This window comes from Perissodus microlepis, chromosome 23, assembly GCF_051167445.1.
Source record: "Perissodus microlepis isolate ML-2025 ecotype Zambia chromosome 23, ASM5116744v1, whole genome shotgun sequence".
In the NCBI taxonomy this organism is placed as follows: Eukaryota; Metazoa; Chordata; class Actinopteri; order Cichliformes; family Cichlidae; genus Perissodus; species Perissodus microlepis.
In genome coordinates this window covers 36,426,302-36,449,038 of record NC_140482.1, presented here as the reverse complement: position 1 = coordinate 36,449,038, position 22,737 = coordinate 36,426,302, and the positions used below count along the sequence as shown (strand labels likewise).

General features: G+C 42.8%; 1 protein-coding gene across 1 annotated transcript in view; it reads left to right on the top strand.

The window, feature by feature from the left end:
* The window catches only part of fam20b (FAM20B glycosaminoglycan xylosylkinase), a 29,634-nt gene that overhangs the window by 2,184 nt on the left and 4,713 nt on the right, over positions 1-22,737 (top strand). Inside the window, exons 3-6 of the mRNA XM_084921480.1 lie at positions 603-850; positions 947-1,033; positions 1,148-1,257; positions 20,138-20,309. Of these exons, the coding sequence (XP_084777606.1) occupies positions 603-850; positions 947-1,033; positions 1,148-1,257; positions 20,138-20,309 (617 nt within the window). The remainder of the gene's footprint in view (positions 1-602; positions 851-946; positions 1,034-1,147; positions 1,258-20,137; positions 20,310-22,737) is intronic.

Sequence of the window (22,737 nt, the reverse complement as noted above, 5' to 3'; positions counted from 1 at the left end):
GTGAGGATGTTCAACAACAACCCAGGAAGCCTGCCATGAACTGGAAACTTCCGGAACACACTTCTGGAATGGCCTTCACAAAATCCCTACCTCATCCCTGTTGAAAATTTGTGGACGGGTCCAACCTGATAAAATGAAAACTCTACCAAGAAGAGTTAGCTTAAAACTTTTTGATGGTTACTAAAAGCCTCTGGTTGACGTGCAAGTTTCTAAGGGACATTTAACGAAATATTAGCCAAGGTGTATGTATATATTTGAGTATATATATGTCTGTATGTATACTTTTAATCCTATTTGGATTAGAGAAATTCCAAAATAAATAATTCTGGAAAAAGAACAGCTCAAAGAAATCATTAAAAGACTTAAATAACTGTGTCACTCATGCCCATGATGAGTGGATGGAAACTTTTGACTTTTACATTAAAAAATGTGCTTTCATTGGGATCACTAACTGGGTGCACAGTCATAGCCAACAATGTTATAAAGCATTTAAAATATGCTAGTCTTGTTTAAGTTTAAGTATTAATAAACTAAGTTTCATTATTTAAAATCTTATCTTATGTTGTCTCATGCAATGTGTTATTATTACTCATCCCTCAAAGATGGAAGCTGGTCTTTCACTGTCTCGGGGCGCTCGCCTTACCAACACCCTCCAGTCTCCATGGGAGATAGCAAGCCAATGGGTGGGCCCCAGAGAGGTGTACCCTGAAGAGACTCCAGAGCTGGCTGCTGTGCTTACTTCCCTGAGCTCTGCCAGGATAGAGCGGGCAGATGTGGGCTATAAGGGCACACAGCTCAAAGCCTTGCTGGTGCTAGACGGAGGACAGAAAGTGGTCTTCAAACCCAAGAGGTCAGGCTTAATTAAAAAAAATTCTGTCACAGATTGATTTATTCTTCTTACTTTTGTTTTATTATTTATTTTATTTTTATTTCCACCCTCGCTCAGGTACAACAGAGACTATGTGGTCGAAGGAGAGCCATACGCAGGCTATGACAGACACAATGCGGAGGTAGCTGCTTTTCACCTGGATAGGTTTGTAATCATAGTTATTTGAGTTCTTTGTCATTTATTTTTTTAAACATTCTGTGGTCTGTCAAGAGTGTCATAATCTTCGGTCCTGTTTTGTAATCTTCGTCCTCTATGCAGGATCCTTGGTTTCAGGAGAGCACCTTTGGTGGTTGGTCGATACGTCAATCTGCGAACTGAGATCAAACCTGTGGCCACAGACCAACTTCTCAGCACTTTTCTCATGCAGGGTGAGTATCTGTGACCTACTGTGTCTTCTTTCAGAAAACCGAATCATTGACATAGCAGACAGGAAATGTGGTTGAAGGGTGGACAGCTGAAAGTTTCATATCACAGATGGTCTACTTTTCTGATAAATTATAAAAGCAGTGACATTAAATAAAGAGTGGTGCACTAACTTTTCTACTTCGGAATTTTCCCTACCAATAAAACCTGTAACGTGTGTGTGTGTGTGTGTGTGTGTGTGTGTGTGTGTGTGTGTGTGTGTGTTCATCTTCTTTAAACAAGACCAGAACCAGAAAAACTGGAACACTGTTTGCTCTATTTCTCCATTGTGTTTTGATGTCATCAAGCTGCCACCTCCTCTCTCCGTTTGACACGTATACAGTGTACAAGAAGTGACACATTGGACATATAAGGTCTTGATGTAAACGGAGATGATCAGGCCCCATCTTAAAGTAAAGACCGCCCCACGCCAATAGAACACTTCACTCTCTGGCTGCTGGTTTACATGTCGTTCCTAGGGTATTTAAAACTAGAATGGGAAGCAGAGCCTTGAGTTTTTGGGCTATTCTTCTCTAGAAGCAGGTCCCATTTTAGATTTGGGAAACGAGACATCCTCTCTACTAACCCTGAGCCTGGTTCTGCTGGAGGTTTCTTCCTGTTAAAAGGGAATTCTTTTCCTTCCCACTGTCACCCAGTGCTTGCTCAAAGAGGGTCATCTGAATGTTGGGGTTTTCTCTGTTTTATTTCAAGGTCTTTAGCTTACAATATAAACTAGCGTGAAGTGTTCCAATTTGGCACAATATACAAAGGATTTTATTTATTTTTATCTCAAATTACTGCGTTAAAAATGTTACAGAAGGCTCCAGCAGCACAGTAATAATAATATGGACGGCTCTGATTTCACTCTATTCATAAAATGCAGTAAATAAATACCCCACTCATGAATGTTGACTTTCGTAGAATGTATTTAGCCTGATGTTCGTCTTTTTTCCTAACAATGACTTTATTGAGGGCAGCACTGTTGCCGCCCATCATTCCACCATCAGGCTGGGGTCTTTCTGTGTGGAGTTTTTACATGTTCTCCCCGTGTTTGCGTGGGTTCTCCCTGGGTACTCCATCTTCCTCCCACAGTCCAAAGACATGCAGTTAGTGGGGATAGGTTAATTGATGAATCTAAATTGTGATTAGGTGTGAATGCGGGAGTGAATGTGAGTGCCAATGGTTGTCGGTCTGTGTGTTAGCCCTGCGACAGACAGGCGACCTGTCCAGGGTGTACCTTGCCTCTCGCCCTATGACAGCTGGGATAGGCTCCAGCGCCCCCCGCGACCCTGAAAAGGATAAGCAGATCGATGGATGTCTTTATTGAATGTTCATTTTCTACAACCACAAACAGAAGAACAAGACTTGCATAAAAAACGATTAAAAAACAAACTCTTCCCTCTTCTGCCCTTACTCATACATCAGTCTTGTGTTCACAGACAGTTTTCAGTATCCTCTTCAGATAAGTCGGTATTTTTGCTAAAATCCATAAATGTCACCGATACATGCCCAGAGATTTCTAGCTTACCTTAAGAACATAAATACATTTTTTTCTCGTGGCAGGTTTGATTGTATTTTGTTTTGCCCTTTGAATACTTTTTGGTCCATTTGTTTTCTTCTGTAGCATTGCTGTAATTCTTTTTGCATTTAGCAGGCCACCAGTAACTTTTCACTCTTACTATATATATATTTTTCTGAGTATAAACCAAACAGCTAAAATTTTAGATCCAGCAGATGTTTAGAAATGTTTCTTCCTCATTACAACCTGCACATCTTCCCAACATTTTTGGGAGGATGTGCAGATTTTGTGCACCTGGACACAATTACATTTACCGTTAGCGAGTTATCGCGGATCGCTGCATGTGTGGGGTTGGACGGCGCTAACGCGTTAACGAGCTAACCACGCTAACGTGTCGACGCCGTGCAGCCCCACGCACGGAGCAATCCGCGATAACTCGCTAACGGAGATTTCCCGCTTTAGTGCGGTTATGGCATTAACGTAATTTTAACGAGATTAACGCTGACAGCACTATTTTTTTTTTTTTTTATAACGCAAGCTATTTTCCAATCTTACCAATTCTAAATCTTCCCTCCATGTAGCAAACTTATACAAATTTATATGAATTTTCCACTGATCATTCAAAATAGAATGATCAGCCGTCTGAGTTGAAGACACTTAGTGGAATGTTAATGTTTATTATTAAGTTTATATTTGATTCTCAGCTCCTAATGCTAGGCTTTTACTTTTTTGGCAATTTGCATTTACTGTTTAAATATCATAAAAGTGGTGTCAGTGAAAATACTGTTGCTGAACAGAATGTGTCAGTACAATGCCATTTTAATTTTATGTTAAGCTCAATTTGTGTTCCATTCCAACGACTTATGGAAACCCCCCTCTGGCTTTTTGTCAAGGTAATCATAATGATACAAACTTCCAGATCGGTCTACAAAAGAGTCATCCACTGACTCTGTTAGTACTGACAATGACTTCCACTCCTACTTTAAATATTTTCATGGTCTTACTGCTATGTACACACAGTGGTGATCATTCAGGGTCAGTGAACAGCCTGTTTATCTTTATTGGCTGTTACAAGTACAAAATCCAGGTACTTGTCATGCGCTATACAGTACTAGGCTTTCTTGTAATGTTTTTAAAGTGATCTAAACTCTTTGTTGTTGTTGTTTTTCCTTGAATTTCCGAAGACCTATTAGCTTGGTATATCTCAGCATGGTATGCAGTGTGTTCTTAAAATAAAACTAAGGAAACTGGACAAGTGGAGGGGGGAAAAAAAGAAGCAACAGGCCTAAAAACCTATATAAAGTAGATGAACAGGATGTAAACGTCAAGAAACTTGATTCATCTATTGAAACCACATTAGAAATGGTCTCAGTGGAAGGGTGGCTGTCAGGAAGCCATTCTTATGAGGTGGGGAGGGGGGCAAACTACACGTCCAGTACATTACTGTAATGACTTTTTTTTTTTTTTTCTTCAATTCAAATTGGAGGTGGTCAGAAGAGAGGTAAAACAGTACTTCTACTTAAAAAACAGTCTTTAAGTAGACTTTTCTTGTCTTATGGGGCGTTTGCTTCAGGCTTTGCTGTGTACTTGGTCATACCGAGTGGTGACTTTGAATCTCATTAGAAACTACAAATTCTGTTTTTGCCTCGTGTACTGTATTTCCATTTGTCTGCACATATTTCAATATAAAATGGGGCATATTTTCAATTTTCCTAAGAAAATGTAAAGACGTGATGTTGGATCAAGACTTTTTGGACGATATTGTATATACCAATGCTTTTCAGTGGGAACACATGCACTTAAAACAGCATATAGATATATAAGTGGGTGATCTGAAACTAAATGAGTGAACACGGGTGAAGAGTCAGACGTATCTTTGGAAGGAAAAAGTTATAGCTTTTTATCAAACCCCCTGTCAGCAGATTTCAGCATGTGGAAATGTGATCTTATCACATTCTACACAAACAGAGCACACTTGTCAGATAAATGTTGTCGTGAAAAAGCAAAAATGAAAGCTCTCTGTATCACATCTGTATTTATAAAAATTTGCCATATTCTTGTAAACTAGTGAGAGACTGAAATAGATCCAGCTTACCCTTGCTAATAGTGTTACCCACATTAGCCACAGGCAGGGAGGATAGGAAAAAATGATGACTGTGTGTAACCATGATCCTTTTTTGACATAGTTGAGTGATATGTCACGAATGTTTTGGTTTGGGTTTTTTTGTTTGTGTGTGTGTGTGTGTGTGTGTATGTGTGTGTGTGTGTGTGTGTGTGTGTGTGTGTGTGTGTGTGTGTGTGTGTGTGTGTGTGTGTGTGTGGGTTTTTTAAAATTTTAAACCAGCAGTTTGATAAAGTGACTTTGCTGCTGTAAATGTGGTGAAGATACGAATCATCACTTCTGGACAGAATTTGTTCAGATAAAATCACAACACAATGCAGAAATGTACTAATTTGACATTTAGCTTTAAGATGACATGTTAGACTTCACACATATACAGCTTTTTGCACGACTAATCATGTAGTGGGCTAAATCTGTCAGTTGCAATTGTACCGCAAAAGATTTTAATATAATCTTTTGGCCAGATTGTCCACTGCTAAATGTGGTGTTATTGAATGAATAATTTTCCTTTATTTGACTCATTTGTCCACTTTCTTTTTCATTCTGATTTTAGTTTTTACTCTGTAAATCACTTTTGCTCTCATTCTCACTCACCTTGCTTGTATTTTTTTTATTTTTTATTTTTTGTGCCTTTTGCACTCACAGCACTAAACAAGGACACGGTCCTGCCGAGTCCGGTCTGCTGGTGTTGCCACATAGTCACATGAAATCAGATCAAATTTGTTACTGTCCTTTTCTAATTGGAAGATGAGAACCAGCAGAGATGATCGATAAATTGGACGCAAAGCCAGACACGCCTTAAAAATGTTTAGTAAACTGGGAACTCAACACATTTAAGCCACAAAAATCAGTTTACCTACCTGTGAAAGCAGATGCACAGTGTTTTCTGTGGCTCACTGCTTTGTTTTGAGATCTCAAATGTGATTATCTCTTACTTACTAATAAATTATCTGCTGCTATTTTCATTTTGAAGGTACATTTTGTTGTCCAAGCAAGTTAATGGTATTTCAATAATGAAATTCTACAAATTAATTTAAAAAAATCAATTAAATAAAAAAACAAAAATCAAACATCTACATAAAGTATTCAGAGCTTTTGCTCCTCTGGCTGTGTACTCAAGGATGTTCACAGAGTGATCTCATAGCACTCCTTTGTTATATTGACTGTGCTTTGGGCCTTTGTCCTGTTTGAAGATAAAGCTTTTCCCCACTCCAAGGTCCAGAGAGCTCTGGAGCAGGTTTTTGATCAAACATGTCTCTATACATTGCCGCATTAATCTTTCCCTCGACCCTGACCGGTCTTTTAAGTTTCTGCTGCCAAAAAACACCCCTGCCATCCGCTGCTGCCACCACCATGCTTCACTGTAGAGATGGTATTGACCAGGTAAGGAGCGGTGCCTGGTTTCTTCCAGACATGATACTTAACCAGTGAGCTAAGTCTTTTTCATTAGACTACAGCAGTGGTCCCCAACCCCCGGGCCCCGGACCGGTACCGGTCCGTGAGTCGTTTGGTACCGGGCCGTGAGAGTTGAGGCTCAGGTGTGAAATGTATGGTTTTCAGGGTCTTTATCGGTTTTCAACATTATTTTGTTATCGTTTTTATCGTTAACTTGGTTTTCCTGGGTCTTTTCTCGTGTGTTATGAATAAATCTTCTTTTTTTCGGTGCCGGTACTAGTTTTATTTTGTTGTATTTATCCACGACACCGTAAAGGCCGGTCCGTGAAAATATTGTTGGGTATAAACCGGTCCGTGGCGCAAAAAAGGTTGGGGACTGCTGGACTACAGAACTTTGTTTCACATGGTCTATGAGATCTTCAGGTGCCTAAAGGTAAACTTCAGGTTGACGGTTATGTGCCTTTTACTGAGGAATGGTTTCTGTCTGGCCAGTCCATCGTATAGGCCAGATTGGTCGAATGTTTCAGAAATTATAGTCCTTTTGGAAGGTTTTCCTTTTTCCTTAAAGCCATCTTGGAGTTCTGATGAATGAATGAATGAGCATCTGGTTCTTGGTCACCTCCCTGATTAAAACCTTCTACCTTGATTACTCAAATTTATTTGGTGGCCAGCTCAAGTGAGGGTTGTGGTGTTTTTTGGATTTCTTCCTCTTATGGATGATGGAGGCCACTGTGCTCACTGGGACTTTTGGTGCTGCAGAGTTTTTTTCTGTACCGTTCCCCAGATCTGTGCCTCGATATTATCCTGTCACCGAGGTCTACAGACAATTCCTTGCTCTGACATGCGCTGTCACCTATGAGACCTTATCTAGACAGGTGTGTGACTTTCCAAATGATCTTCACTCAGTATTGTAAATACTTATTGACAAAATGAGGAACAAGTCAACTACTGTAAATACTTTTTGGAGGCACGGTATGTTTTCGCCACGTTTGGCATAACTTTAAACTTGGATTTTGTGGATGCAGTAACAAAATGTGTTTACAGACGGACCATCAGGCCATGCACTGATTTCCTCTACTTGGTGAAGTGATTATAAAGGTTTACCACTGAGGTTCAAGTTTGGTTTTTGATTTACTTCCTCAATTAGCAATTTAAAAGTAAATAAATAAATGGCTGCAGTTCATTGCATTTGGGCATGTAGATATTGTCACCTGCTGAAGTTCAAATTAAGCATGTAAGCTTGCAAGTGAAATGTAAATGTAAAATGTAAGTTCAAAATAAGTATGAATGGGGAGGAGAGAGCACCTTTAAAGTTTAAAAAACTGCTCATCTACTGGGAATTTTGCAGAGCAACCTCTAGAGAAAATATCCAGTGATTAACAATTCTCACTGGATTTGTCTTGTTGAGGTCAGAGGCGAATGAGAAGACTGCTTTGAAGGAAGGAAGGTAGCAGTTACTAACTAGAATACCATAACCAAGGTATTCTGAAGAGGGGCACATTTGGATTGTAGGGTCAGAAAGTGGCATAAACAACAGAAAAGCATGGATGCATCCTGACTTATATGAACGGTGATGGTGTAATGGTGTAGAGATACATTCTTGGCAGCGTTTGGGTGCCTTATTCCTGAATTAGGCTGCAGTTGGAAATCTACATGAAAACTTACAACGTTGCTAGCGACCCCTCTTAATGTACGCCATAACATTCCACGCCAATCAGAGATGTTGCAGGCTGCATCGACCAGATGCGTTACATTCCTCGGGATGTCTAAGGCATAGAGATATACTATACTGTACAAGCTTACTTCTTTAACATGACTGCACTACATCAGTTCTCTATCCAGCACAGCACCTTTAGGATTGTTGAATCTGTTCCACATAGAATTAAAGTAGTTTTGAAGGCAAAAGGGCATGCAGCCCAGTGCCAACAAGGCACTAGCAGAATGTCTTTATTTGTGAAAGAATAAATCTTTCTGGGATTCTTTTTTTCTGTATATCCAGTCATAACCAGCGGTTTTATTACCAATGTCCCAACATTTCTTTGCATTTTTTAAGCCACTTATAGTGTTTAAACAGCTTGGAAGTCATGTATGTTGGCAGTATACAACTTCTTTTTTTATGGGTAATCAATTCTAAATTAATAACTAAATCCTAACCATCTGTAGTTTGTGTGATAAATATTTATTTTCTTGCCTGAAAAATCAAAATTTGTCTTGTTTGGTTTTGTCATTAACACGGTGTAAAAGTGTTTTGTTTTTGTTTAGGTTTTTTTTTTTTTCCATATTTCATTACCAGCTTTTCAGGCCATTCATATAGTTGGCTTTGTAATGTAAAGCCAATTCTTTCTTTCAATGAACTCATGAGTCGATTCTAAAAGGTACAGCATAAAAGCTGCATACCCGGGGCAACGGCAGCTACACAGATGTGTCATTTACTTCTTACTGGTGGTCTTTAATAAAGGAGAACTTCAAAGAGTTGTTTGACGCTAAAGAGGCCTGCCCCCACCTTCATGTAGTCACGCATGAAGTTTTGGTTTTATTGTCCAGATTTGTACAAACATTACACATTTTCTGACATGTTTCAATGGAATTTCGTTCTGTAGGAAAAACCCGCTAGAAATTTGCAAAACGATGTCTCGATTACCAAGAGCCGCTGTGAGAAAATATTAGTCTTTGATGTGAGTGAGCGAAACATTTACAGCTGCATCAGCAAACATAGATGTCAGAAGAAGTCATTATCTGAACATCTATTAGAGTTGAAACCACTTCTGTGTACAAGTTTGATCTCGTAATTGAGATAATTTGTCCTAAGAATTCATTGTCAAAAGCCTGTCTTAAATGAGCTGAGTACACAAACATCAACAAGTGTTAGATTTTTTTTTTCTTCACAAAGCCAACTTTGAGCAGAAAGAAGTGGAGACAGTGTTATTTAATCACACACCATCAGTTCACAGTGAATTAAACATAAATGTGCTATAACTAAAATGTTCACACCCACTTAGCAGCAGATTCTGCATAGATGGTACAGGTAAAAAATAGCAGCAGTAAATGAACCACGTCATACAGCAGTTGTTAGCTCAGACCTTGACATAAATGGAGATAAAATTGGACCTTTGAGCATATTAACTCAGTTTTTATGTTGTGCTTGTGGAATGAAATACCGTATGAATAGTGTGAACTTTGTATCATACATGGGGAAGTTGATGAAACAGTCATGGCATTACTGCTACACAGGTGGGCATTTATAAATAAATTTAGATTTTTTTTAAATTATATGCATTTATAAGTTTTTGCTTTTGGGAGTTTTAATTTGTTCCGTTTAGTTTTACAATAGTAGAAAAAGAAAAGCTTAATGTGACCTTGCAGATAAGTGTAATTCTCTTTGACACTGATTCACACATCCAGCATGAAGAATACAGCTTTATTAATTTATCTTAATCTATTTTAAAGCAAGAAAAATAAGGGATTTTTTCCTTGTGAGTTTTGTAACTTGCCATGTAAAAGTGACATTAGAACATGTAAATTGTGTAAATTGCTTTCAATCAGAATCTAGAGTCACATATAAACTCACCAGCGATTAGCTAGCACTAGGTTCGACTCCCTGTTTGCCTTTAGGACTGCCTCAAATCTTTATGAGATAGATTCAACCAGGTGTTCAAAACATTCCTCAGTATCACACAGTTTCTGCTGACTTTTACCGGTGCAAATCTCTCGTTCTGCCACATCCCAAAGGTGCACTATTGGATTGAGAGCTGATGCCTGTGGAAGCCAAGTACAGTGAACTCAATATCATGTTGAAGCAGCCAGTTTAAGATTATTTGAGCTTTGTGACATGCCTCGTTATCTTATGGTAGCATACTTGGGTAGCATGTAAGTTTGTCTATGTTTTGTTTTGTTTTGTTTTAAATTTCATCTTTTTTAACACCTCCACCATCCAAAATTGCAGCACAAATCAGATCAGGCAACATGGCAATCTTAATCTTCAGGCAATCTTCTGTCCAGTTTTGGTAAACCTGTGTAAACTGTAGATTTTCTGTGCTGTAACGCAAGATCAGCTTTGGGTCAGGAGGATAAGAAACTAGGTTGCTTGTAAGCCCCCTTAATCTACTTTCAATGGTAGTTTAAATAATATTTTAAATATTCAGAACTTACTAATACCAGACTCTAAGACCAACAGCTTTACCGCTTTGGTAGACTGAAATGAATATTTTAAAGTGCTCTGCAGTCTTATTGGTATCTCTTTGAATTTCTGCAGAAATTTATTTTATGATTTGCCTGTTAGATACCCAGCAGAAATTAATCAGTATGTTTTTCTGGTTTTAAAAGTGAAAATGGATTCCCTGTATTTCATTTGAGTGTAAATTAGGGTTTTGAAATGATTAAGAAAAGTATGCCACTAATACATTACATTGGTGTGAATATTTGAAAGGTCATTACTAGGGATGGGTACCGGTATCCGGTGCCATCATGGCACCGGTTCTGACATAAACGGTAGTAACCAGACCGAAAAGCAGCGCACATTTTGGTGCTTTATTTCGGTGCTTTTTTTTTCCTGAGCTGTGATACACTTTCTTCTTCCTTACATTTGTATTGGCGGTTGGCAAACAACTGAAAGGTGCATTACCGCCACCAACTGGTATGGAATGAAACACTTTAGATTCTAGCCAATCATTTTACGTTTCCGAGGATAGTAGGCGGGTCCAGGTACGTACGTTCTTTTAGAGCAGAGCTACAGATTAAAAATGCCCAAGGAGAAGCGGTCAAAAGTATGGCTGTATTTCACAGCAAAATATGCAAACTCAGCAGCCTGCAACAAGTGCTTTAAGCTGATACTGTGATACTGTCAAAGGAGGTAACACCTCAAATCCGATGAAACACCTGGCGATGCATAGCGTTTTTTTTTTTTTTTTAAAGCCGAGAAATGCGCCGTATTTGATAGCTTGCTGCGAGACCTCACACCGAGCACATCTACTGCGGGTGTGGTGCCTGTTATCGGACCCGGAGTTAGCAACATCCCCCAAAAACCTGAAGAGTACAGTCCTGGCCCCTAGCCCTGCCAGTGTAGCAGAGATGATGATGATGATGATGATGGCAGCAGCAGCCGTTCTTCTCTGCGTGAGTAGCTTAATGTTGTTCGTGTGTAATTTACGTTGAGTAGGCTAACCACGTTATTACATTAATGCATGTAAGGTGAACTAGCAAACACCTTCGTAGTTACATGCGGCTGTCTTCTTGTTTGATGGCAGATACTCCCTTCACCCTGGCCAAAAAGGCTAAAATGACCAAAGAAAAAGTGGAAAACAGTTAAACATGAGAGGTTTTTGGACAAAGTTTGTGTTTTTTCCATTGTTTAAGCACTGCTTCCAGCCCAGAGTGATACCATATATGCCCTATAGCTGCAGAAAAGGCTAACATTGTTATCTTTTTACAAAAAAACAGCTGAACATGAGAGGTTTTTGGACCAATTTTGTGGTTTCCATTCTTTAAGCACCGGTTTGAGCACCGTTTAAGCACCGGCACCGTTTCAAAAGTACCGGTTTGGCACCGGTATCGGATAAAACCTAAACGATACCCATCCCTAGTCATTACATTTGAAACCACAGAATAAAGTTCAAGTGGTTATCTATTTATGAATCTGTCTGTGCATGCTGTGGGAATGCATGTTCTATGCAGTTCACTTTCATTTCTTTCACTTTTCCTAAGAACTACCTAACAGTGGTTTGTAGACTACTGACAGCCTGTGTCTAGCATTTTCTGCAGAGTCCCACAATTTTTAACATGCCCCAACAATATTTTCACTGACCGGCCTTTAAGGTGTCGCGGATAAATGCAACAAAATAAAACCAGTACCAGTACCCACGGCCGAGCCTCAACTCTTGCGGCCTGGTACTGGTCGTTGCCTGGGGGTTGGGGACCACTGCTCTAGATCAAGTAGACTGGACTAGTAAAATCATTACAAAGTAACTGGGAAAACGTTGGGTTACTTAACGTAATCCCTGGTTCTTTGATAACAGAGTGAGGTGTTTCACTATGGGAATCGCCTCGGTGTGACCAACTACGGAAGCTCCAATGACACCACGTCTGTCTATGACAGACCTGTCGAGCCGTGCTCAGGGCTCCGCCCCCTCATTCTAACACGGCCGACCAGCTCCTCCTAACTCATTCCAAGCAGATTTCTTTCTGTGCCTAAGCAAGGAGGGAAGTGTTGGTGAAACACCTCACTCCGTTATCAAAGAACCAGGGATTACGTTAAGTAACCCAACGTTCTTTTTCTAACTTCGCTCGGTGTTTCACTATGGGAGATATGGCCAGCTCCCGAAGCTACTCTCCAGTACTACTCCAGGATCTCAGGTCGAACCAGAGGCACCAGAATCCAGCACTGCCTGAGCCATGGATGATTGTGAAACATCCAGCCGATAAAACCGGACAAACGTGTGCGGCGTAGCCCAGCTTGCTGCCGCACAAATATCCTGGACTGATACACCTCTGAACAAAGCCCAGGATGTGGCCACACCCCTAGTGGAGTGAGCTCAGAGTCCCGGGGGGGCCTGCGAGCCCTTACAGCTATAAGCCAGAGCTATGGCCTCTACAATCCAATTAGCTAGCCTCTGGCATGATACGGGCCTCCCCTTGTGAGGGGAGGCCCAGGAAACAAACAGCTGATCCGACTTCCTGAATCCAGCTGTTCTGTCAACATAAGTCCCCAAGGCCCGCACAGGGCACAAAGTGTTCAGCCTCTGCTCCCTCTCTGAAGAGAATGGAGGGGGGTGAAAAGCTAGGAGCTCTACTGTAGAGCACCTGTATGACGTTTCCAACACTTTAGGGACAAAGGCTGGGTTAGGCCTCAGGCGTGCTTTAGTGAGTCCCGGGGCCAGCTGTAGACAAGAGGGGTGAATAGACAGAGCCTGTAATTCACTAACTCGCTTGGCTGTGGTTAGAGCCAACAGCAGAGTGGTTTTAAGAGAGAGAAACTTCAACCCCACTGCCCCAATAGGCTCAAAGGGGTGGTGGGAGAGGGCTTCTAAAACGACTGACAGATCCCATAAAGGCACCAGTGGTCTAGAAACTGGAAGCGTTCGACGCGCCCCTCTCATGAAGCGACATACAAGGGGGTGCTGACCGGCAGGTTTATCACCAAACCCCACATGGCAGGCTGAAATAGCTGCTAAATAGACTTTTATGGTGGAAAAAGCTCTCCTTTTGTCCAGCAAGTCTTGAAGAAATCACAACAGCTCCACCACTGAACACTGAAAAGGGATAATCTGCTTTTCATGGCACCACTCTTCAAAAACACGCCATTTACTGCTGTAAATGGAACGAGTGGAGGAGGCTCTGGCATTCTGAATGGTTTCAATAACCTTCGGAGGCATGCCTGCTGCCTTCAGATTCCACCTTTCACAGGCAGGCCCAGAGAGCAACCTGGTCTGGATGTGGATGGTATATCTCCAGCCCCTGATCCCTCACTCTGATCAGTGTTGGGGAGATCAGGCTGAGGGGAGGGAAAGCATACAGCAGAGTTTTTGGCCATGGATGGGCCAGCGCATCCACGCCCAGTGGCGCATCTGCGTCTGACAGGGAGAAAAACAGAGGGCACTGTGTGTTTTCTCGCGAGGCGAAGAGATCTACGGCAGCCCGGCCGTATCTCTGCCAAATCTGCTCCACCACCTGTGGGTGAAGCCTCCATTCTCCGAACAGTGGATTTCCTCTGGACAGGAGGTCTGCCCCCCTGTTCAGAATTCCTGGCATGTGAGTTGCCCGAAGGGAGAGGAGCCGAGTGCTGCTCCACACAATTATTTCCCTGGCTAACCTGTGTAGCTGCCGGGAATGGGTGCCGCCCTGGCGGTTGATATAAGCAACTACAGTGGAGTTGTCTGTTTTCACTAAAATATGTTGTCCCCGGAGATACGGCAGAAAATGCCGTAAGGCTAGGAGCACCACGCGGAGCTCCAGCACATTTATGTGATTCAGAGCGAGTCTCTGTGACCAAACGCCATTCACTGCTCTGCCCGTCATAGTTGCACCCCAACCTGACAGGGATGCATCTGTGGTCAGCGTCACCCTGGATGATACTGCCCCGAGAGGTACCCCCGCAGCGAGAGCTGTCGGGCTCCTCCAAGGCCGGAGAGCCGCGATACACGGCTGCGTTATTTTTACACCACGACTGAGATGTTCTCGAGGGCGCAGCTGCAGAGAAGCAACCCACCGCTGAAAATCTCTCATCATAAGAAGCCCCAAATGTACCACCGATATCACCGAGGCCATGAGGCCGAGGAGGCGGAGACAGTCGGAACCGCACGACTTTCCCCAGCTGAAAACGGGAAAGACAGTGAGTGAAGGATGCGATCCTCCGCTCTGAAAGTGCGATACGATAAGAGATGGAGTCTATTCTGAGCCCCAGATACTCTGTAAACTGTGCGGGTTCCAAGTGGCTCTTTTCCAGGTTGATTGTGAACCCAAGCTCCGTGAGGTGATTCACTACCACCTCGGAGTCTTTGATCGCCTGCTCGCGCGATTGTGAGCATATTAGATAATCGTCTGTGTAAGAGAATATTCTGATGCCGCTGTTCCTTAACGGAGACAGTGCTGCCTCCACACATTTGCTGAACACCCTTGGGGCTAAGGATAGCCCGAATGGGATAGTTTAAAACTCGTACGCTACGCTCTGATAAGCGAACCTGAGATATTTCCTGTGTGGAGGATAAATGGCGATGTGAAAATATGCGTCTGATAGGTCGATTGTAACAAACCAATCGCCTGTGTAAATTGAGCGACTAAGCATCTTGTGTGTGAGCATTCTGAATGTGTACTTTCTTAAATGCTTGTTTAACACACACAGATCCAGAATAGGACGGAGCGACGTTCCGTCCTTTTTCGGGATGAGGAAATAGTGGGAGTAAAAGCCCTGCTGAGCATCTTCACTCGGAACCGCTACGATCGCCTGTTTGTGTAACAGGGAGGATATTTCCTCCTCCAGCACATTTGCTGAATCGCCACTGGCCACAGAAGCTAACACTCCGCCGAATCTCGGTGGTTTTACCGCAAACTGTAGTCTGTAACCATGGGAAATGGTTGACAAGACCCAGGGATGAACTGCGCATGCTTGCCACCGCTCCAGCCGCGCCGCGAGCGGGCCTCTGAAGATGCGGAAGCGTGACGTCACCCCTGTCTCCCGGGAGGAGTTGGGGCTCTCCCCCTCGGGAAGAGCGTGAGCTCCCCCCGCTGGGAACAAAGACAAATGGCAGTGATTTCCTTTTGTTTTTATTTTGAAACTGGGGGGACATTCTGCCCTCGGCAAACTGCCTGGCTGCAGAAGTGCACGTTTTATTTCTTTTGTTATCCCCAAACCACAGTGAAGTGTCTGGTGACTCTGGGCAGTGCTTGGTGACACAGACAGAGTGCTTAGGAGTGCTTGGTGACGCTGCGCCATTTGTCCACAAGTCTGTCCTCCCTGAACTGGAGGAGGAGACTGAGAGGGTGCTCCTGGTGAACTGGAAACTTCCGGAGACCCTGAACCTTGGAGTGATTTGGTTACCCCTTCTAACACCTTCCTTCTCTTTGGGGGAGAAGAGAGGGGTGACACAGAATGTTGCAGATGTGCTAGGCTGACCGCTTCTTTTTCCCCTCTCCGGGGTGTGACGGCTTATTCTTTGCAGCAGCTGCTGCAAAGGAATGCTTGCCCCAAGGTCTTTGGTTCTCTACCATGGCCTGGTGGGCACCCTGCTGGCCTCCTGCTCCTCTCTGCATTCTGACCCCACTCTGTCTCCCTCTCACAGCTGTTGCTGCAAAGCCAGCTCTTGGCACCTGCTGGGGCTGAGAGTTAGGTTTTCTGGGTAAGCAGAGGTTGAATGCTTCTCCCTCCTGCTTTCTGCGAGTGCTTGTTTCTCTCATTCTCTCTAGGGCTGGGCCAAAGAGACCCTTGGTTGGGTCATAAGCTGCATCCATGAGCTCAGCCTTCTGAGCATCACCTAGGCCTGACAGGTTTAGCCACAAGGCTCTCTCACCCGAGACTGCAAGGCCCATAACGCGGCCACACCCTTGGACTGCGAATGAGATCATTAACCACGCAGATTTCAGCCCAGAGGGCTGGGTTCGGGGAACCCGAGTAAAGCTGACGGCCCATGTCTTCCAGAATTTCTGCCTGATATGCTGATAGCAGTGTGACTGCATTAAGCGAGCATTCTGACTGGCAGCATATTTGTACATCCTTTGATAAATAGATGCCGTGAGGCGATCTATCTTGTTGGGCAAAGAAATGCTAGAAGAAGCTGAGATTGCCCTGCGGTTAGGGTGAAGGTGATACGCCACTGAAGGCTCCACTGCTGGGGGTTCGGTTCGCCCCAGTTCACCCATCCCCTGGATCTCAAGCTTAGAGCAGCCCTTGGTCGGAAGCTTGATTTTAAAAGGGCTTGACCAATAGCGACTCATTTCTTTCATGCAGGCCGGGACTGCTGGCAGAAGCTGCTTCGGTGGTGGCAAGGCTGGTGGGAGCCTTTTGCCGTCATACAGGTCGCGTTCTACCCCTTCGGCATCCTGGGCGGCTGGCCATGGGATGCCTAGCTTGGCTGCAGCCCATTTGCAGACCTCGTACAAATTGCTGTCCACCGGGGGTGCAACTTCAGCCCCCCTCGGTGGCCTGGACTGCTGGGGAGGAAAGGTAGAGTCATCCTCCTGTTCCTCATCCATGTCCTCCAGGTCGAGGAGGTCGGAGTCGGCATCGCCTTCCGCGTCCTCGCCACCCGGCTCGCCCACGTTTTGATCGAGGAGGTCCTCGAACGATGGGGGCATGAGCAGGGACTCTTCTTCCATCATGTCCGCCCAGCTTGTGGAGGCTCGCGGATGACGGATATTGCTCATAGCAGTAGCAGCCGACAGGCAGGGGTCCTGACTGTTCATTACTGCTACTCTCAGCCTCCTTTCCAGGACTTTCTTTGGCATCAAAGCACAGTGTGGGCATCCCTGAGGGTCCGCCAGTGAAGCCTGAGCATGCTTGGCACCCATACAGACGATGCACATTGGATGAGGGTCCCTGCCCGAGATGGTGGCACCGCACGATGCGGGGCACGGGCGGGATGCAGCCTCTTTGGCGGGAGTAGGAGCCGTAGACATGGTTAGCGGAAAGGGGTGAGACTAGGCTACACCAGGCTCGTCTCGACACGTTAGCCTGTAAGTAGCTAGGACTAGCAGCGGGTGTTAAATCCGAGCTAGTCGCCGCGGGAGTCAGCTCGTCGTGACACGTTAGCTGCACTCCGCTAGCCAATATCGTTAGCAACTTAATGCTAACCGAACCCTAGGTCGACCAACAAGCTAATGCTAGTGAGACGCTAATGTGGTTCGTGGCCTGCTAACAAGTTAATGCTAGCCGGACACTGAACGAACAGCTCGCCGTAACGCGTTAGCCCGAGTCACACAACGTCGGCTACCTCGCTAACTAAAACCAGGAACCGCTGGGACAGCTCGCCTGACGCGGTTGCTGTTCCACAGTGCAACTCTAAGTACACTTCTTTCGAAGGACTTACTCAGCACGATCCAAACTGGAACCGGAAAAACTGCGTTCGGCGACGTACTCCTACACGGGATGCCTGAGAACTGTTAAGCAGCTAATCAAGTTAGCCTGGATGCGCTGAGGGAGCTCAAAGTAGTTTCTCACGGGAAGAAAGCGAGAATGAGTTAGGAGGAGCTGGTCGGCCGTGTTAGAATGAGGGGGCGGAGCCCTGAGCACGGCTTGACAGGTCTGTCATAGACAGACGTGGTGTCATTGGAGCTTCCGTAGTTGGTCACGCTGAGGCGATTCCCATAGTGAAACACCGAGCGAAGTTAGAAAAAGAACACCACATTTTGTTTATTTTTTTTGGTACTGAAAAAAGCACAGCTATATTATGAAATCATATACATTTATTGAATTGTCTGTTTATAAAATGGGTAAGAACAGGTTAAGAGATTTTACAGAACATGCCTGTAATTTTCTTTCTACATTCATTCAGTATACTGTCATCACAAAGAAAGACATCAGTACACCTCCTTGGTGGCAACATGATGTTTCTTCTGTTAGTTTTTTTCATTATGCAGAGCCATCCAGTGGGTTGAGGTAGTAAGCCTTTTCTGGCTTGCAGGCTTCCTATGTTTACATTCATGATATATTCAATTTTCATTTTTATTTATATAGTGCCAAGTCACAACAACTGTTGCCTGTATTTTGTAAGGTAAAGACCCACCAATAATACAAAGAAAACAGAGAAAACAGAGGTTCGACAGTAAAAACCCTCCTTTTTAACAGGAAGAAACCTCCGGCAGGACCAGGATCAGAAAGAGATAACAAGATGTGATTTTTTTTTTTTTAACTTTAATTCAAGCAGTTAACAAAGTACTGCATTAACTGTTCAGGTCCCCATTTTCAGAGGCTTAAAAGTAATTGGACAGTTGACTGAAAAACCGTTTCATGGCCATGTGAGATTTACTACAAATGCGACTGATAAAAGGTCTGGAGTTGATTCTAGTAGTTGTTGTTGAATTGGCATTTGGTATCTTTCTTTCTCGGATTGTCTGCAGCCCAACGAAATTTCTGCTATCATGAAAAAAATGTTAACTGATTGTTGATTTGGCCATTCCTATGTTCTTAAAAAGAATGAATGTACTAGCCAGCTAGCAACTACCGAAAGGCTCGAAAACCACAGAAGACAATTGAAGTGGATAAGGACATGATTTCCTTGGTTAAGAAAAATCTCCTTTGATACTCAATAAAAAGAAGGACAGATCAGATTAAACTTGGCCAGAAAACATCTGAAAAGATCTATCTGCTTGTTTGTGGATCTCTCTGCCTTCAGGTAAATCTTCAAATAATTGAAAGTATCGTCAAACATAGCAATGTTACAGAAAGAGCACGCATGTTTGCATGTATGGATCCAGACAACAAATCTTTCTTCATGAGGATGGTGATAGAAGCAGTAAGATGACATTTGAAGTATACAGGTTTATACTCTCTGCTCAGATCCAGATAAATGCTACAAAACTAAACAGAGCAACCCAACAGTTTATGACAAAGAAACAGGATCATGTGCAATGGTCAGATTAGTCACTTGATACCACCCCAATAGTGCATGCTTTTCAGTTGATGAAGATAAATCCAGAGAGACCAACAACCAGCAGCATCTGAAGGAAGCTGCAGTAAAAACTTCACTGAGCATCTCAAGGCATGAGAAACAGCATTTGTTGATGTCCATGGGTTTTAGACTTAAGATAGACACTGACTGCAATGGATTTTTTTTCTCCAAATAATAAAAACAATCTTTATATAAAAATAATGTTTGTCTGTCCAGTTAATTTTAAAAAATTCGAAAGCAATACTTTTGTTATAACCGCTGAATTCAAGGTGAGACTGCACTTCAGCGCATCTTTTTCCAGTAAAAACAAAAAGTGTTTGGTCTCATCGTTGTATTTGGAACTTTAGGGTCATGATCTGTATGAGATCTTAGCAGCGAAACCCTGTTTCACTTGTTCATGGTTTATTTTAGTGCCTGAAGGTGCTGGCACTGCAGTTTCAGGGATGTTTTGATGGTTTGGCCCTAAGCAAAACTGCTTTGTCAAATGTCACTGAGGTCTTTGTATCTGAAAGCACAGGATAAGGTTGTTTGATTAATCTGTGTGTGTGCGTGCTCACACTTCATAAGAACTAACCCAATTAACCTAAGCATTTTGTCCCCCACCCACCCTCCTTCCACCATTGTGCTAGTTTTTACCTCTTTGTTTGCATCTCTTGTGTCAGTGATGCCAAGCTGATTTGTTTTTATTGGTTCAATTTTTTTCCCTGTGTCCCCAGGCAATAATACATGTTTCTATGGGAAGTGTTACTACTGTCGGGAGAGCGAGCCAGCATGTGCAGAGGGGGAAATCATGGAGGGGTCATTAACCCTTTGGCTGCCAGATGTCTGGCCACTGCAGAAACACAGACACCCTTGGGGACGCACATACAGAGAGGGGAAACTGGCAAGGTGGGTGTCAAGCGTGAGTCCCAAAAAGCAGCGGTTTTTACAGTTAGGGGAAATCCTCTGACTTGAATTCATTCTTGTGGTTTGATGTTGTTGTTGCTGCCAACATATTAAGTAGTAAAATGTTCAGTTGCTGCTTGTTTGTGAGTCTATCTGCCTTCAATTATGTCTTCAGTTACTAAAAAGCATGATGTGTTGCATGAAATCAGGTGACAGATTTGGCCATTGAGGAATATCAAATTTCTTTGATTTGAGAAACTCTGCTTTTCCAGTATGTTTGCGTCATTATTTGTTTGTCCTGGGACGTGTTATTTAACTAGTTTTGGAACAATTAGCTGACTCTGGGCAGAGAGTATAGCTTTGCACACTTCCAAATTTATCCTGCTATTGCTCTCAGCAGTCACATCATCAATTAACACTAGGGGTCACGCATGCCCATACCATTACATGCCTCCACCATGTTCGACAGATGATGTGATAGTTTTGTATCATGAGCTGTTCTTTTCCTTCTCCATACTTTTATCTTCCAATTTTTCTGGTACAAGTTAAACTTGGTTTCATCTATCCAAAACTCATGTGCACTTTTGCGCGTGCGCACAAACACACACACACACAATTTGTACAGTTCTAATGACCTTGAAAGTCAGTTTCTTTAAGCAGTCTTCATGAATAGTTCTCCAGGCTTCTTGAAGGACATTCAAAGCTATTCTTTGGACGTTTGATGCTATTTGTTCTGTTCTCTTTCAAGATGATTATTTTTGCATAGCTATTGCCAGACAGACACATTCCAGAGAGTATTGCGTGGTGGATTAAAATATGATTGTATATGTCTGCTCGGAAATCCATCAAGTTTTACATATGAGACATTGACCAAAAATGTCATTCGTCACTCTGCCAGACTTGTTGCCACTTATTTTCTGTCCAGGTCTTGTGTGATTTTTGTATACCTTATCCTCTTCTCTTTGTCGTCCCTTCCATGAGAATGGCTGCTTGGGGCTTCAATGAACAGTAGACGTATCAACTGAAATTTCAGATGCATCTCTGAGCGTTTTAAGTGCTCAGGTCGAGTAGAAAAGTGCTATATAAGAGCCAGTCCACTTACCATTTTCCATCTCTAAGGTCCTGCATCAGGTTTTTCCTGGACTTCTTTAGTCCTCCACATGTCCAGTTTTCTGAAATTTTTTGCAATGCTTTACACACCTTGCAGAGAGATGCCAAGTTTTGGGGTATTAGCTTTTTGGGAGTCACCTTGGTGGTGAATAAATACTGTTTCATGCTGTCAAACTGTGTTTTCTTTCACATTTATTGTCACTGAAAGACATGACAGGCTGCTAGCAACAAAGTGCCTAAAAATAGCAAAGAACCAGTTTGATATTCTAAGTTGTCTTCTGTGCAGCATGGACACAACAGTCGTTCAGCTTGTAGTTTGTAGCCTTTTCAAACTCAAGTAAAAAGAAATGAGGGTTCACTCAAGAATTTTACACTGCACTGTGTCTGTGTTTTGTTACTAAATTCAAGTTAGACCCATTATTCCTCCTGTTTCAGTTTATCTCAGTTTATTCTATTACTGTAATATTGACAATGCGATGTCAAATGGGAAGAATGGTCCTCAAACTTCTTCTGGCATGCCATCCATTGGATCCCAACCACATTTTATCATTATCCCCCCCAAAATAAAAAATGCTAGTTGAGTTCTAGTGATGTAAAGTTCAGAATGATTACATTTGAAAACTGTTTAGTTGCACTTTCAAAAGAAAAATCATATTCATTTGACTTAGTTTGTCAGTTTGTTGTCAGTTGTCAGTTTTTCCACCCAGTGGTCACTCATGTCCCACCTGCAGCAGCTTTATTCCACACCAGTGGGGTTTTCCAGATTGAAGTGGGGAACCGTTTTCAGTTTTTCAGTTTAACTTGCAGTTGTATGAAATTTGCAACAAATTCTGATGGAAACATTAACCTGAAAATTAAATCAGTGCTACAGACTTGCTAGAAATCTCTCCACTTCAACTACTGTATCTTACCATGAAACAAAATAGATTGCACTGCCCTTTTTTGTCAATTATTAACAATAAAAGAGGATCCAACTTGGATGTGGAACTTTTATAAAGCTTGGTTTCACTCTCTTTTTTTCCCACCATGGTCATCCGTGCCCCCATGAGTCGTTTTTGCTCCACTCATGGGGGCATCCCCACATTTTGAGAGTCATTGACCAAACGGAACCAAAACAAGGGAGTTGGCTTTCATTATGATAGGTCACTTGTAACCATTGTCCTTAATGTAAATATGTAAGAAAAATTGTGTATGTTTCTGTTCCGTGTCCTGTGTACTGTTTGTTTGTATGTGTGTCTTTTTGGCTGCTGTTACAACCAAATTTCCCCTTGTGGGACAATTAAAGGATTATTCTATTCTCACTGGTCTCAAAATATTGTGT